The 16,893-nt window shown below is 46.0% G+C and overlaps 1 protein-coding gene across 1 annotated transcript in view; it reads left to right on the top strand.

Moving 5' to 3' along the window:
* Ube2g2 (ubiquitin conjugating enzyme E2 G2) overlaps positions 1 to 15,637 on the top strand; it is a 29,118-nt gene extending 13,481 nt beyond the window's left edge. Inside the window, exons 4-6 of the mRNA XM_052744577.1 lie at positions 6,029 to 6,147; positions 8,206 to 8,346; positions 14,073 to 15,637. Of these exons, the coding sequence (XP_052600537.1) occupies positions 6,029 to 6,147; positions 8,206 to 8,346; positions 14,073 to 14,185 (373 nt within the window). The 3' untranslated portion in view covers positions 14,186 to 15,637. The remainder of the gene's footprint in view (positions 1 to 6,028; positions 6,148 to 8,205; positions 8,347 to 14,072) is intronic.
* Positions 15,638 to 16,893: the final 1,256 nt, after the last annotated feature.

The following is a 16,893-nucleotide window of genomic DNA, read 5'->3' as shown; positions in this document are numbered from 1 at the left end:
GCAGATCTCTGAGTTCAAAGCCAGCCTGGTCTACTGTTGTAGAATATTAGATTAAGATGTGTTACATTCATTTATGCTGGGTAATATTTGTTTAATGATGCAAAGATGTGTTGCATTCTTGTATGTTGCATTTGTTTAACTCTGTAAAGCTGTGTGTAAAGCCTGCCTAAAACACCTGATTGGTCAATAAAGAGCTGAATGGCCAATAGCTAGGCAGGAGAGAGAAACAGGCAGAAAGACAAAAAGGAGAAATCTAGAAGAGTAGAGAAGAGGGAAGAACAAGAAAAGGAGAAGAGGAGGATGCCAGGGGTAAGCTGCCCAGCCACACAGTCAACTATGGAGTAAGAAGGAAAGAAAGAGATATAGAATAAAGAAAGGTAAAAGCCCAGAGGCAAGAGGTAGTTAAAGAGAAACAGGATATTTAAGTTAGAAAAACTGGCTAGAAACAAGCCAAGCTAATGCTGGGCATTCATAAGTAAGAATAAGTCTCTGTGTATTTATTTGGGAGCTGGGTGGGCCCCCAAAGAGTAAAAAAAAGCCAACTACAATCTACAGAATGAGTTCCAGGACAGCTAGGGCTGTTATACAGAGAAACCTCATCTTGAAATACCAACCAAACAATAACCAAAACCAAACAAATAAAACAGAAAAATTGACAGTATTCTATAATGCAAGTTATTTAAAACTTAGGAATCATTTCTGGAACTTGCTGATTGTTAGCATCAGACATTGGTGAAGCCGGATAAGAGGGAGGGTTCTCTTGCTTTTCGGTGAGATGATACAGGCCTGTGGCCATTGCTGCCCCTAGCCAGGTCATTGCTGGGGGCCGTGTCAGGTGGAGCTCTGTTTACTTTTCTTTCACTCACTTTACAGAGCTGGGGATCAAACTCCTGGCCTGCAGCCATTTCCCCAGGCATTGTTTGCTTTTAAAGAAGCAGGTGATCATGTGTGTGAACTGATGTGTGACCTGTTTGTTTCATCTGCCATGTCCTGTGTCAACACAGACACACCTGCACTCGCTCACATGCCATCACAGCAGCTCGCCAGCTGTAGGAGCAGCGGTTGTTAGGAAGCCTGCAGAGGTCAGGGCACCTGATGAGCCTGTCATATTTGGAAGATGTTGGCTCATATGTGTCCACAGATGGGTTTAGAAGCTCATTAAAGAACAGTTGAGCTCTCTAGTGTGGATTTTAAAAAGTGCATTGTTAAAAGTCTGTTGAATTAACTATTACTAATTTTAGATAAACAGTATAAAGTTAAACAAATATTTTGAAAACCTGTCTTAAAAAGTAATTACAACTGATTTTCAGGAGAGCACGTTTGTGTTTGAATAAGGCTTTTGCGTTAGTGTGGAATTCCCCTGCTCCAAGATCTAGTGACTTTGTGGGTTTTGGTCTTGTTCCAGACCCTTCACAAACAAGAGGCCGTTTACAAATGTTCTTAAAACATCTATCAAGGAATTAACTGTCCTCCTGTGGCTTTGTCTCACCCTGCTGTTTTGGCAGAGAGCGGGCTGGGCTTTTTTTCCTTGGTGACTGGGGGCCTCTCCTCCCTCAGATTGCTGGTTTCTAGGGCCTCTTCTGTCCCTAGTACTTTTGGCCCCTGCTTGTCTCCTGGCAGCCTGATACTGCTGGCTTTGCCGTCGCCCTGCCTGGTGGGTGACAAGCAGTGGTAATATCCCAGTAGCTTGTAGCTCTCTACACTCACCCTTGGTTCTTTTCAGTTAGGTTTGTGTAAGGAATGAAGTGTAGGAGTCGGCCTTCGCTCTGCCTGTGGCCGCCCACTTGTGTAAGGAATGAAGTGTAGGAGTCGGCCTTCGCTCTGCCTGTGGCCGCCCACTTGCCCATTGAGTCCTCTCAGCATCTGTCAAAATAACACGAACCATCATTCAGGGGCTTGCTTCGTCCTTCTGCCGCACACCACACTGTCTGGCTGGTGGAGCTTTAGTTTTACAGTGCTCCGGTCTGGAAGTGTGGGGTGTTCGTTTATTCAGGGTTTCAAACTCTTGACCTTGAGAACGTCATTACCATCGCTCATTACCATGATACAATTTTAACTCCAAAGTAATCCGCTCTCGTTGCTAGGGTGTGTGTCCCTACACACACAGGAAAGCCTGCAGATCCTCGCTGCTCAGTCTTCTCAGGGAAGGACACAGGCAGGGTGAAGGAGGAGTGTTAGCTGTTTTGCTTACACATTTCTGTATTTGGATATTTTCCAACATGAGTAAGGTTAGCATTTATGTTAGACAAGGGATCCTCTGTGTTAGAATTCACTCTGCAGTTCTCAGAACACTCCGTGCCCTTCAAAATGAGGGAGGGTGTAGTTAAGTTTTCTAGCAGTGTCTCTAATGCAAACACATTAGGATGTGGCTGTGACTCCTTTGGACAGAGTTGACCTGAAATTACAATGTGGAACAAACCCTGTTTGTTACTACCCTGGTTCTGGCAGTGGAAGGATCTTTTGAATACCTCAGAAGAATCAGGGGATCCCTCTCTATTCAAGTTGCTGGGACAACAAAGGTGCATGTGGACCCTTTTCCAAGGTACAGCTTCCTACCATGGTGTCCTGTTGCCAACAAGATGTTATATCCTGGGAGTAGACAAGTCTCTGGTGACCTCTGCTGCCTAGCCAGCAACTCCCATCGGCCCAGAGTGTGGCCAGATCTGGGCCCTGGTGAGATAGGAGCCGCTGGAGAAGACTTCATTGAAGTCTGGAGTGGAACACTCCTGATGGGTGTTGCTGAGGGACCTGCAGGCTGTAGGGAGGGTGTTTGTAGGTTTGCCCACTTTGTATGCTGTGTATTCTAGCTAGCCTTACTGCGGAGATTAGCAATCTCTAGTAATTCATCTCTGGTTCTGAGTTCCAAAGAGAGGGACAGTCTGTTATTTTAACACCTCATCAATTACAGTGGTGTAAGACAGTCTTTCATCTGTTGAGACACTTCCTAAAGAGAGCAGCAAAGCGGCTTCTCGAACATTCGAGGCGGGGCCAAACAACTGTGGCTTTGGGAGGCTGCTCTGACCCTCTGCCTTCTAGGCACAGGCTTCTCCACCTTGCAGCATCCAAAAATGAAAGGCAAGCTTCTGGCTAGAGTTCCGTGGTTACAGGTGTGTTGCTGATGTGGTCTGAGGCAGCTCTGGAGGACAGGCTGAGTAAGGCAGTCAGCCAGGACAGGAATGACAGTCATTGGTCATTCTTCCACATCTGTTTGTAGACAAGAAGCCAGTGAGGCCTGTAAGGAGGCATTCCCCAAGGACAGCAGTTATAACACACTACTCTAATGGTGTGCTGGGGAATAGGAAGTTAGGCAGTGTTTGCAATCAGTAGATGGAAAGTTGTTTGTAGGCGCAAGAGATTGTGTGTGCGTTGGCTGTTCTATTTCCTTTCCTGTTCTGTGAGGTGAGGGTCTTCACTTCCAGAAGTGGGGAGTGAAACTTGTCTAAAGCTACTGGTTGTTTCCCTGTCCCGGGCAGGAAGCTTCTCTGTGGCGTTTCCCACCTTGGCAGGCATGTCCCTGCACAGATTGCCACCTGCATACCTGCTCAGGGGCAGGCGTGCTGGAAAAGAGAAGGAAACCCCAGTTTAAACCGGCAGTGGGCCTGCGTATGCACAAACAGCTTTGCTATTTAAGATGTGGGTGCACTTGAGGAAATGTTGGGTCATGCTTCTGATGCTGTGAACAACCCAGTAGACTTTTTTTTTTTTTTAAAGAAAGCCCCATTATGAGAAACAAAGACCTGTTATCAAAGCATTGAGCAAATGCCATGTAGCTCATTCCAAGGACACTACCCATTTTTTTCTCACTCTAGACTCATTGGTGCCAACCGTAGTGAGGCCCTACAGGGTATGTTTGTCTCAATCTTTTCTGTCTGTGTCTGTCTGTCTGTCTCTCTCCTTTTGAGACAGGATTAATCTCTGTTATGTAACCTTGACAGGCCTGGAACTCTCCATATAGATCAGGCTGGGCTCGAGCTCACAGAGATCCACCTGCCTCTGCCTCCCAAGTGCTGGGACTAATAGCTTGCACCACCAGGCCTGGCCAGCAGGATTACTTCTGAGACAGTGTCTTTGTTTGTCCAACCTTCTGTCCAAACCTTGCAGTTTTAAAGACTACATTGTGCATCTCCCAGCTTTGGTCAATAGTAAAATAGCAGCAGTCCCCTTGACCTCCTTAGTTCAGGAGGATGGGAAGTGCTGATAGGTGAGTTCCCTCTACAGTGCTAGACAGATTGACTTAGGAGAGAACGGAGGGCTCAGGGCTCCATCCAGGCCCCTGAGGCGGGAGAGAGGAAAACTCAGCTGGACCACACCTGTGAAGGTGACTGTGCTGCTGCTTCTCAGGGCATCCTCTGCCTTGGCCTGGTGCCAGGACCCCAGGGGACTGTCAGGCAGCATGTCATCCCTCCAAGCAGAAAAGCTATTCATCTTGTTTTTGAAGTAGCACAGGATCGCTTTCCAGAGTCAAGGCTTGTCACTGAGAAAAAAAACTTGGCTTAACAAGACACTGCATTGTTCTTTCGAAGCCCTGGGTGTGACTGCAAACGAAATTAAATTTTTTTCCTTGCTCTCTTAATTGTGGAGATAAATAGTGCAGCAAGTATTTTACAGATCTGTGTATCACTGATCTAAAATAACTTTATCAAAACTTTAAACATATTTGTGTTGTTGTTTTTTTTGTGGTGTTTTATCTGGGAACAATATGTATGTGTGATGTATACATTTGTGCATGCAGATGGTTAGATGTGCCACATATGTGTGGAGACGGGATCAACCTCAGATGTTCATCAGGACCACTTGCTTTTTGAGACAGGGTCTCTCATTGGCCTGGGATTTGCTGATTTGGTGAGGCTAACTGACCAGTGAGCCTAGGGGGTTCCCCTAGCTCCACCTCCCCAGTGCTTGGGTCAAAAGCGTGTACCTTTCACCTGCCTGTTTACATGAGCTCTGGAGCTTGAACCCTGGCTCTCAGGCTTGCATGAGACTTTACAGAATGAGCTTTTTACCCCGACCTTTGTTGCCCCCCCCCCCCCGCCCCCGATTGATTTTTGTTATTTTAAGTATATGTGGGGGGGTGCTTGAGTCATAAGTACAAGTGCCCACAGAAGTCAGAGGAGTTGGATCCCCCTGTAGCTGGAATTACAGGTGATTGCAAGCTGCCCCTTGTAGTGCTGAGAATCAAACTCGGGTCCTTTGGAAGAGCAGTATGTGTTCTTAACCACTGGCCACCCCTCCCCACCCACCCCTTGTTGTTGTTTTGAGACAAGAGCTTGTGTAGACCAGTTGCCCTAGACGTCAGGCACCACTACACCCAGCTAAGTTTGGATTTTAAGAAATTCTTTTCTAGTAAGTAAAGATGGCTTTTACATCTCCTAATTTTCCCCGTCTGTGGAAGTCCAGGTCCTTATCCCTGTGTTAAGAGGGTTCTTTCTGTGTTAGACCTGCTGTCACAGGGAGGCAGAGCTGTTCATTTTTTATGATTTTTGGTCTTTTGAGACAGGGTTTCTCTGTGTCTCCCTGGCTGTCCTGGAACTTACTCTGTAGACTAGGCTGGTCTTGAACTCAGAGATCCGCCTGCCTCTGCCTCCCAAGTGCTGGGTTTAAAGGAGTGTGCCACCACTGCCCAGTGGCCTAGGCTTCTTTCACACTGAGCATGAGTTGAGGATCACATGTGTACCCTTTCTGTTTGATGGGTATAAAATCACATCTTAGGCACACTGGAAAGATCAAAATATCCTTTGAAATACATTCATTAGCTCCTCACATGACTGTACAGAGGCTCTTGATTATTCTCTGCTACAGTTCACACCTCGATCCTCACGGGATCTGGACCTCAGCGACGGCCACCTCCTGAGGGCCGAAGTATTCTGGGGTGTCTCTCTGGTGCAGTTGCTGTGCAAAGCTCTGCCGCCTGTGCTTCAGCTTGTGTTTGTACCTCGGGTCTGAAACAGCTGGAACAGAGCTCCTGGTTCCTTCTCCCATGTCTGAGTCGGGGCAGGCACTGTGATTACATATATTTCCTAATTTGCAGGGGCCCTGAAGACACTTGCTTTGAGTTTGGTGTTTTTCCTGCCATCCTGAGTTTCCCACTTGACTACCCCTTGAGTCCTCCAAAGATGAGATTCACCTGCGAGATGTTTCATCCCAACAGTAAGTGAGTCTGAATGTGGTTGACAAGGCAGCAGAATGCTGCGTTGTTAATAAGAGGCAAGGGGTCCTGCAGGTACATTGGATGCAGCACACCAGTACTGTACGCACATGTCTCCAATGGCTGCCAGCTTTTAAACTGGGGCAAATCAGTTATGGTGTGAGCACCAGGATTTCTATTTTGAAGATCAGCTTAATGTAGAGGAGAAAAAAAAAAATGTATGAACTTAACACTAGCTTTTTGGCCCAGCCATCCTGCATTAATGGGCTTCCTAGAACTTTCAGGCCTTGAGTGCTTTGTGGCCTACACTGGCCTTTGTCACAGTATATATTTTTTTTTTTTTTGGTTTTTTGGTTTTTTGAGACAGGGTCTCTCTGTGTAGCTTTGCGCCTTTCCTGGAACTCACTTGGTAGTCCAGGCTGGCCTCGAACTCACAGAGATCCGCCTGGCTCTGCCTCCCGAGTGCTGGGATTAAAGGCGTGCGCCACCACCGCCCGGCTGTCACAGTATATTTTTAATGGTGGAAAATTGGAATTGGGCTAGAGAGATGTCTTAGTGGTTCAAAGCACTTGCTGCTCTTGCAGAGGACTCAGATTTGGCTCCCAGTGCACACATGGTTGCTCACAACCAAGGCTCCAGGGAATCTGATACCCTCTGCTAGCCTCTCTGGAACCAGACTCTCTTGTGTTTCCACAGACATACATACAGCAAAACACTCATGCACAGTCAAAAACTGGAGTCAGCCCAGTCTTCCTACAGCAGAGTTAAGGAATGCTGTAGTTGGACTGGAGGTTAAGAATCCATAGAGGTGGCATGGTGATGCGCTCAAGTTTAGTGTTGACTGGGAAGTAAGCCAGTACTCAATAGTGCTCTGAGTTTTATCTTCAGAAAACAGTTTGTGCAAGTGTCTGGAAGGGGGTACAATAATACTGCCAGGGACTCTTCTCTGATTGGGATTATTTATTTATTTAATTAATTTCTTCCTTTTACAAGTAGGTATTATATATAAGAGAAATTTGAGGGGTGAAGTGCTTGATATAGGGTTCATATTGCCCAGGATGGTCTTGAACTCCTGACTACATCTCCCAAGTGCTAGATTCCACACATATGTCAATATGCCCAGTATACATAAGAGAAATGGGGCAACGTGTTGTATTTTGAATAATGGTATTTAGAGTAATGCTTCTGCTTGTAAATGATTTTTATTGCCACTAATAATCCTGATCTTAAAAATCTGATCCTGGAACAGAAATTCAAGTAGGATATTCTATTTTGTAAAAATAAGACATTTACTTATTTGTCACTAGTTTTTTTTTAATTTATTTCAATTTTATTTTATGTATATGGGTATTTTAGCTGCATGTGTATCTGTTTTACATGTTCATGGTACCCACAGAAGCCAGAAGACTTGAGTCAGATCCCCTGGAATTAGAGTTAAGGATGGTTCTGAGCCATTATGTGGGTGCTGGTCAAACCCTGGTCCTCTGGAAAAAGTCAATCCTCTTAACCACTGAACTGCTTCTCCAACCCAAATTGATGCCTTTTTATTTTGTAAAAATAATTTTGAACTGGGTGTGTTGTTAAATGCCCACCCCCTTCTTTGCACTTAAGTAATTCAGTGCCTTGCCTCTACTCTGGCCACATGGACATCGATTTGGGGGTGGTCCTGCCAGCTGAGTTAGGGATGTCTAAAACCTGTGCTGCAGAGCCCTGTGAAGAATCTTGATTTCTGGGTGCTTGAATTGTGGAATATTTGTCCACTCACTTTTCACTTACTCCTTTTGGTGATAATGTTCAGAGACATCTATAACAAGGTGGAATCCAGTTGTGACTAGTTAGTGCTAGGTAGACCTGATCCCAAGCGCCCTTGTCATCCAGTGACCACAGTACCTGATCAATCCCCAAAAGGTCTGGCCTGCTGCTGGTAGGCCTCTCTGGGATTTGTGCCAACAGGAAGTGTCCTGTTACTGCTGTGCAAACAGCTGGGCCTCTGTCTGTAGAGCTTCCCCAGCACAGTGGCATCGTATCTGGGCTCACATGGCTGCCTCTGAATTTTGCAGTCTATCCTGACGGGAGAGTCTGCATCTCCATCTTGCATGCCCCAGGCGACGATCCCATGGGCTATGAGAGCAGTGCTGAGCGGTGGAGCCCTGTGCAGAGTGTAGAGAAGATCCTGCTTTCCGTGGTGAGCATGCTGGCAGGTGAGCTTGTGCATTCCATTTTCTGTTACTGTATCAGGTCTGTACTTTCCCGAGTGTGAGCATACTTTCAGGCAGATTTTATTAGAGTATACAATATATTACCACATTCCCCCTTTTTTTGTCTAAAATAATAAAAGAAGGTTATTACTAATATAAGAAAAACTATATACAATAAGTACAATAACTATATACAATATATACAGTCAAGAATTACATTAACAATGTCTAGTCCATTAACATTTGACAGATTCAGAGAAAATAGTCCATTATTTATCCTATTTTGATGAGTCCAAAATGAGGTACCTAATTCACATTCTATTCTAACTTGTATTACCAACCCCAAACTATTTTTTGATGTTTTTGGAACTTATACACTTTTTTTTTTTTTATTATGTATACAGCATGTATGACCGCAGGTCAGAAGAGGGCACCAGATCTCATTATAGATGGTTGTGAGCCACCATGTGGTTGCTGGGAATTGAACTCAGGACCTCTGGAAGAGCAGTCAGTGCTCTTAACCTCTGAGCCACCTCTCCAGCCCCGGAACTTATACACTTTATACCTCTTCAGTTAGTTTCTTTTCTGAATTTGTTAACAAGAAAAACTATAACTATCTAGTCTTCAACTCCCCCAGAGACCCAAGAAGGAAATAAAATTACCTAAGTAAACAGGAAATGCAAACAAGCGACTTCCAAAATATGTGAGAAATGATAGAAACAGCTGGCTGCCTGGGCAGTTACCCAAGGTTCTTCTGCAACATTGGGGCATCCATCTTTGGCCTGTAGGTCTAGAATATCTGACAGACGTATCTGTGAAGCAGGATATTCTGAAGGGCTGTCTTACTTTGTCTTGGCAAAATTCAGCAGTTCTTTCTTTTGTGTCCTGCTTGTCCATTTGGACAGCATACTGTCAGCAGTCGAGGCAATGACATTTTCTTGCCCAGTGGCTAACTTGCCACAAAGAAAATAAACTCCATAAAGAGTTTCTTCAACATCCATCATCTTCTCTGAAGTAGATTGGTACTGTCAGGAGCAGACTTGTCTCATTGTCATTAAAAAAAAAAAAACAAAAATCAAAACTATGTTATTAAAACATCTTAAATGCCATATTCTATAGATCTCTGAAGTGTTTGAAGACAATCTGTTTATCTAAAATATATCTGTTTGACCTTGAAAACATACCTAACCTGACAAGTTCCATTGTAATACGTGACTAACAACTAACCTGCATTTCTTTATTATCCTAAATAGTTGGTAATAATAATTTTCAAGGACTAGCAATTTACATTACATTGTTAAATTACTGTATAGGTACAATACCTTGAACAAGAGTAGAAATATATGTACAGTATATTCTAACAAAATTAACCTCAAATTTGTATCAATAGACATAATTTGTATATAATATACAAAAATCCAATCCAATGTAAAATATTTAAAACAAGGCCGGGCGGTGGTGGCGCACGCCTTTAATCCCAGCACTCGGGAGGCAGAGCCAGGCAGATCTCTGTGAGTTCGAGGCCAGCCTGGTCTCCAAAGGGAGATCCAGGAAAGGCGCAAAGCTACACAGAGAAATCTTGTCTCAAAAAACCAAAAAAAAAAAAAAAAAAAAAAAAAATTAAAACAAGTAGTTGCTTTTTAAAAGTAGATTCAATAATTACCTTTTTATCTTACCATATCCATATTCTCCCTTTTTTCTTTTCAGAATAGATTCAATAATCTATCCTTTTATCCTGTCATTTCTAAATCTCTCTCTTTTAAGAGTAGATTCAATAATCTACCTTTTTATCCTGTCATTTCTATATAATACATTTCTATATCATATCCCTCTTTCTTCTTTTAGAAAGAGATTGACTATGACCAATAACAATTTTTAACCAACCCCTAAACAAAAACAAACATCCATAATCCATTTTTTGGGAATGTGGGCGTAGTTTTCTAGGCTACTTCCTGCTGATTGGGGGCACTGGTAGTCTTATGGGGACATAAAGAAAATTTAGGATTATGGTGAAGTACTGATCGGAGTAGTCTTGTGAGGCTATATCATCTCAGCTATGATCTCTATATTGTCCTGAGCAGTTTGTAGTCCAAACTGATCTTTGGGTGGTGTTTGTCAACTTAATGGTGTTGTCATTGTCCTGATGGAATCGCAGTTGTAGGGTCCCATCTTCTTTTTGGAGACTTCAAAGTCTCTGTTAGGTGTGGTCATGGTTCACTGCAGAAAATCTTTTTTTGTGGGACAAGTTTTCTGGATGATTTGTCCTTTTTCTTCAGATGTCTCATTTGTCCAGTGGTCTTCAGATTTCTTAGCTGGATGCCTTTATTCTCCTGGAAAGACAAAAACAAAACCCTTCCCCAACCCTAACTTTGGAAAGGTTCCAAATCTAACCTTTATCTATTGTGATTTATGGTTTCTCCTGAATTTTTTGTTCTCTCTTCTATAGTTCTATCATCTAGAGCAGTATGGTTTTTACAATAGGGATTAGGTTCTTTAATTGCTCTGGGAAGGAGTTTCTTCCATGATGACTGGAAAGGACTGAATGGAATTGACATGGGGGCCTTTGAGAGGTGCCTCAGGGATTTTCCTGATGGCAAAGGCAAGGGATTAACTTGTCTGTCCCTTGTTGATCTACATTCATCAATCCAGTGTCTGCCTTTGCCACACCTTCTACATAATCCAGAAGGGAGGGGTGTGCTGTTGCTATTGTTCCTTGAAAAAACATTGTTTCTAGGAACATCTTGCTTATAGTCCCTTTTTAGGTGACCTTGTTTACCGCAATTGAAACATTTGACGTTATGATTTTTCTTCAAACCTCTGGAAATTACCTATCCAACCATGGTCATGGTCATGAGATTCAAAATTTATTGTATCTCGGATCCATTCTGCCAAGGGTGCTGATCTTGCCTTTAATGGCCTAATTACCCTTTTGCATTGTGCATTAGCATTTTTAAAAGCCAGAGATTAATTATTATCTGTCTAGATTCAGAATTTGGTATCATTCTATTTACTGCTGAAGTCAATCTTTGTAAAAAATCAGTGAAGGTTTCTTTTGGGCCCTGGATTACTTTAGTACATGACTCAATTTTCTTTACTACTTCTTCAGTTCTGTCCCAAGCATTCAAGGCTGCCATGCGGCATAAAGCCAGGGTGTGGTCATCATATAAAGATTGTCTTTGCATATCAGCATAATCGCCTTCTCCAAGAAGTTTATCTTGGGGAATTTCAGTACCTCTAGCCCTACTCCATTGTTCAGTGGTCTTAGCCTCAACCTTCCACTAGGTCCTCCATTGTAATTGGGGACCCTCCATCTAAGATGGCTGTAACCAAATCTGTCCAGTCTTGAGGAATAATTCTATTACAAGTTGAGCATGAGTTTAACATCTGCTTTATGAAAGATGAGTGGATGCCATATGAGACTATTGCTTCTTTGAATCTCCTCAAATCTTAACGTTTGCACAGGAGTCCATTCAGTTCATACACAGTCAGGGGATAGCTATCATTTGGCAGCTCCTGTAAGGTTACTGGATAAATTAAGATTGGCTGTTTGTAAGCCTTAGGCTGTTTCTCTGTAACCTTATAATGCAATGCTGACATTGGTTCTTCTTTAAATTCTTCTGTCTGGGTCTGAATGTCTTTATGATCTGTTTTATCAGGTTTTTCTAAAAACTTTTATCTTGATACTCATATTAACCAGCTTTTTAAATGATGAAACAGAAAAGATCAAATAATATTTATAATTGACATTACATAAATCCCATCAACATTAATTATCCTCTCATTTAATTGTTCCTTTTTCAGGCCATCAATAGTATTATCAAACAGAGACCAAACTACCTCCATTGTAAAAATGTTTCCCATAGTTTAATGTGGGAAAAAACTTTCTTTTAACTAATTCCTCCCTTTAAGAAGTCACAATTGAGCTGGGCGGTGGTGGCGCATGCCTTTAATCCCAGCACTCAGGAGGCAGAGGCAGGTGGATCTCTGTGAGTTCGAGGCCAGCCTGGTCTACAGAGTGAGATCCAAGACAGGCACCAAAACTACACAGAAAAACCCTGTCTCGAAGAAAAAAAAAGAAAGAAAGAAAAGAAAAGAAATCCCAATGAACTCAACACATCTGCTGACAAGGACAGTTCAGATGACGGTGTGGCAGCAGCCTGAGGAGGGGGCCCAGGGAAAGCCAAAACCCACCGGGAGAGGAAAGCAGCCCAAGGCCTAGCTGTCTGCACAGGGAAGAGTGTGAAAGTGGCTAACTCCTGTGGTCTTTAGAGCCCCAAACCTATGGAGTTTGCTGCAGAGAGGCAGCAACAGAAACGCAGCTGGCAGGGTAGGGACTCCGGCTGCGTGTCGGCCTGAGCTGGTGGCTGCCAGACCACAGGCAAGCAGCCTTTTCCTGAATCCGTGCCCCAAAAGGTGGGCGCCAGGTGTTGCTCAATTTTTTAAAAGGTCTTTTAATAAAAATCCCAGAACCAGATATTGGGGTAAATGCTGAAGGATCAGAGAGACAAAGGAACAAGCCACTGCCATGTCTCACCTCGCCAGCTCCACGAATCCTGTGACTGAATGTCTCTTCAGTCCACAGCCGAAAGCTCTCCAGCTGAAAAACCTCCTCTGTGCCACCACTGCCTGACTCTGTGACTGAATCAATCTCATGTAGTCCAGGGTGGCTTTGAACTCACAGAGATCCAGACCAATCTCTGCCTCCTGAGTGCTAGAATTAAAGGTGTGTGCCACCACTGCCTGACCTCTGTGTTTAATCTAATAGCTTGTTCTGTTCTCTGATCTTCAGGCAAATTTTATTAGGGTACACAATATATCACCACACATACTTCCATGATTACAGATTATATAGGACATGCCAGATTGTTGACCACAGTTTGCTATTCTCTGATCTTGGGCATTTACATTTATTGGGGCCCCACTGTGTGTCATAGTACAGGGGTTTAATGCTTAGTACAACAGATACCCCAGTGTGAGGTCCCTATATTTTCAAGGAACTTGCAAACCTACCAGCAGTTGCTGGCCAGTGTGGTAAACCCGACTGCAGAAATACTTCTCTGACCTCTTTGGAGTGAGTTGGGACACCAGGAGTTGACAAGGGAGGTGGGAAGGAAAGACATTCGGGGCTGAGGGTCAGCTGGACAGGGGCAGGAGCCCTGACACTGAGCTTGGTGGGGAGCCCTGGGAGTTGTATTGGTTGCCACATCCTGCAGTTTTACCTTAGAAGGACTGTCTGTGTGGAGCTGGCGGGTGAGGGATTGGGATAGGAGCAGAGCATTTGACTTCTCAGTCTGGTATTCAGACACGTGGACACTCATGGCCAAGAGAATGGGTGGATTTGGAGGGGCTGGAGGAGGCAGGCCCTCAGACTCCCTCAGTTGGTGTGTGAGGACTTCTATTGCCACCTGAGCACCAGGGTGCAGTGGCCAGCGAGGTATAAAGGGAGCAGGATTCAGTCAAGGGGAGTTTGGGGTGTGTGGGGTAAGGGGGTTCCTGTCCCCTAAAGGAGCTGCTGCAGGCTGCTGGAAGTGAGGGGCCTGCTGACTTGAGGGTCAGGGCCCTGCTTGTGCCAGCTTCCAGCCTCCCTTCCTCAGGCAGAAGGCCCGGGTTTGTGTTGGAAGTCCCCTTGCTACCCAGAATGACCCGCGAGAGCTCTGTGGCGCTCTAGAGATGAAAAGGAGGCTGTGGCCAGGTGCTCACCCTTTACTCACAGTTCCCTTTCTCTGCAGAGCCCAACGACGAGAGTGGAGCAAATGTAGATGCTTCCAAGATGTGGCGGGATGACCGGGAGCAGTTCTACAAGATCGCCAAGCAGATCGTCCAGAAGTCTCTGGGGCTCTGAGGCCACACCGTGTGCACACTGAGCAGTCCAGCGCTGTCCTCCAGAACACTTGGCAACAGAGCTGCCATGCCGACACCAACACAGGCCTCTGCAGAGCCACAGCACCTATGGTTCCTTCCTTTCCACCCCAGCCAGGCAGCTCCCCTGAAATCATGACTGGAGTAATGACAGCTGCTGTGCTCCAAAGGACTCCTCCTGCTGCGCCTCAGGGAGGGTCCAGGCTGTCCTCACTACCTCTCCCAGCCACGGGTCCTCAGCTCTGCTCCTTCCTGCAGTGCTGAGGACCTGCCCCTGACATCCACCAGGGACTGGGTGTACCAGTGCTGCTCCTTCTGAGGACATGGGGCCTTGGAGAAAGCAGTGTGGGCCTGTCGTCCCCGCCTCTCAGTTCCTAGGTGTCCCAGGAGGCATTCTGAGCTTCTTTTGACACTTTGCACTTACAAGCCTAGGCTGCCTTTGGCATGGTGACAGAGGCTTGCTGTGTGCATCACAGATGTCACCGTAGCCCCCTCCAGGGGGTGTTTGGTAAATGGGTTCATGAGAAGAGGGGACATGGATCACCAAGGCTGCTGCTCTTCCTGGTCACATCCATGTCTGAGTTACTGGTGCACATTAGAGCAGGTGGGGACGCCAGGGCTTTAGCGTGGGTCTCGCCCGGGGGTTCTGTACGTACATATGTGGTCGCACCAAGGTTAGCTCTAGGATCAAATTGTTCTTCACTGTCAGGGTTGGAAGGGAATCTGCCACTAGGTGCTCAGCAGAGGTGCCCACTTTGAACTGGACAGCTGGGAAGCGGCTGTGGTGCAGGCCGGGGGTGGAGGGTCTCAGACAGCAGGACCATGCTGAGCAACAGTGCCCGAGCAGACCCCACAAGCAATAACAGACCTTCAGTGTAAGCGGATGCTTGGCCTTTTCTAACCAGGTTCCATTTAAACATGAGTTTCTATTTTTAAAGTGCAGCTCATCTGTGGGGGTGCAGCAGATCTCGCTGCATAGGATCTGCTTTTCCTTGCTCACATGTCAGCGGCCAGCGCTGTGCATGTTTCATGGTGTTAGTAGTTCCCAGCTCTGGGGCTCCAGCTGAGTACCTATGGGGACCTCATACTTTCCTTCTCCCAAGGGAGTCCGTTTCTGTTTGGAATGCAGCAGAGTCTGGTGTTGGGAGGTGCAGGAGAAGGGAATTGTACCGAAATAGTATTTGTAGGCCATTGAGATGAAGCCCTTTCTGAAAAGAAGTGGCCTGTGTGGGGACATGAACACCTGCAGAGTGGTCCCAGGGCATGTCACCACCCTCAGGCTTCCCTGGCAAGTGGGGGAAGACCGGCAGTCTCTTTACAAAACAAAAGTATTTTTATTCATTTGTATTTATTAAACGAAAAAAGAATCCTCTGGTGTCCCTCTTGTGTGGTGGACTTTAATTGCTGTTAAATAAAACTGTATATCCCATGTCCACAGCATTCTCCTGTGGTGTTCTCATAGAATCTTTGGGAACCTGAGCCTGGGTCACCTTCCCGAGTTGGTTGGAGGCAGCTCTGTGGGTGCCATGTGCTCTCTTCAGGCTCCCGTTTCCTCCTGTCTCCTGTGCCCTTTCCTCCTCTCTCTGCTCTCTCCAGGACTGGAGGTTCTTCCCTCGGGTCTGCGGGGGGAGGTGTTCAGGAGCCTGCAAACTTGGATATGAGGGATTTGAGTGTGTGCTAATCTCAACTGTATGAGCAGTCAGTCTTGAGAGCAAGGGGTCCAAGGTGGTCACTAGCAGGCAGCCATCAGCCAGTACTGTGCTTCAGTTCACAGAGCTGCTTCTTGCCATATCATCCCCACAGGCTCTCTCTCTGTAGCCCTGACCAGTTTGGAACTCACTATGTAGACCAGGCTGGACGTGAACTAGATCTGCCTGCCTCTGCCTCTTAAATACTGGGGTTAAAGGCACTCGTCCCTACACCCCTCGCCACTACACCCGGTGTTGGAGCTTATTCTCGAAGCAGTGCTGCAAAGGTACAGTCGCCGTTGAACCTGCCTCCAAATCAAGCTATGTAATGAGCCCTGGTTCTCTGGTAACCCTGTGAAGGGGCAGCCTTAGTTTCCCTGTTGCTCTGGTTCCTGGGAGAGTGATGCTGTGGGTGGAGGCTTACACCCTGCTACCTGGGGGAGGTAGCTCCCAACCACTGATTGAGCCTGGGTTTGGCTCCAGGTGGCGCTGCCATCCCTTCCCTGGGTGGTTGGGGTGTCCTTATCCTTTCTCCATCTCCTGCCCTGCACACCCCCTCAACTCCCAGTGGTTTCAGGTGTTCCTACTCAGCTCCCCAGGCAGGGCCACCACCAGCAGCCATGTCATATTCCAGAGTGATGTCTGTAGAGATATGAGTGCTCGTTGGTGACATGGTTAGAACCTGTCACAGACACGGCCTACATTGCAGTACATTACTGGCCTATAGATGCCCACATCCATGCATCAGAGGCCTTGGAGGCTGCCTATAAGGGCTGAGACGGTACAGTTCTGGAAAGTGTGTCTGGTGGGGTGGGGCACATGAATTAGCATGGTTGGGGTGAGGTGGTCTGGCGGCCTGGACTCTTCCTTAGAAGGTGATCCCTTTGTGCTGGCAGGATGGTAGCCCCGTCACATGGACAGGTGTTAGGTGTGGTTGTGGCTGAGTGATGTGGAGCCAGAGGCCCCCGGAGAATGTCCAGACGCTGGGCAGGGTTCACACTCA

Source organism: Peromyscus californicus, unplaced genomic scaffold (assembly GCF_007827085.1).
Source record: "Peromyscus californicus insignis strain IS unplaced genomic scaffold, ASM782708v3 Scaffold_19__1_contigs__length_69161282, whole genome shotgun sequence".
Classification (NCBI taxonomy): domain Eukaryota; kingdom Metazoa; phylum Chordata; class Mammalia; order Rodentia; family Cricetidae; genus Peromyscus; species Peromyscus californicus.
This window is presented reverse-complemented; position numbering and strand designations above follow the sequence as displayed.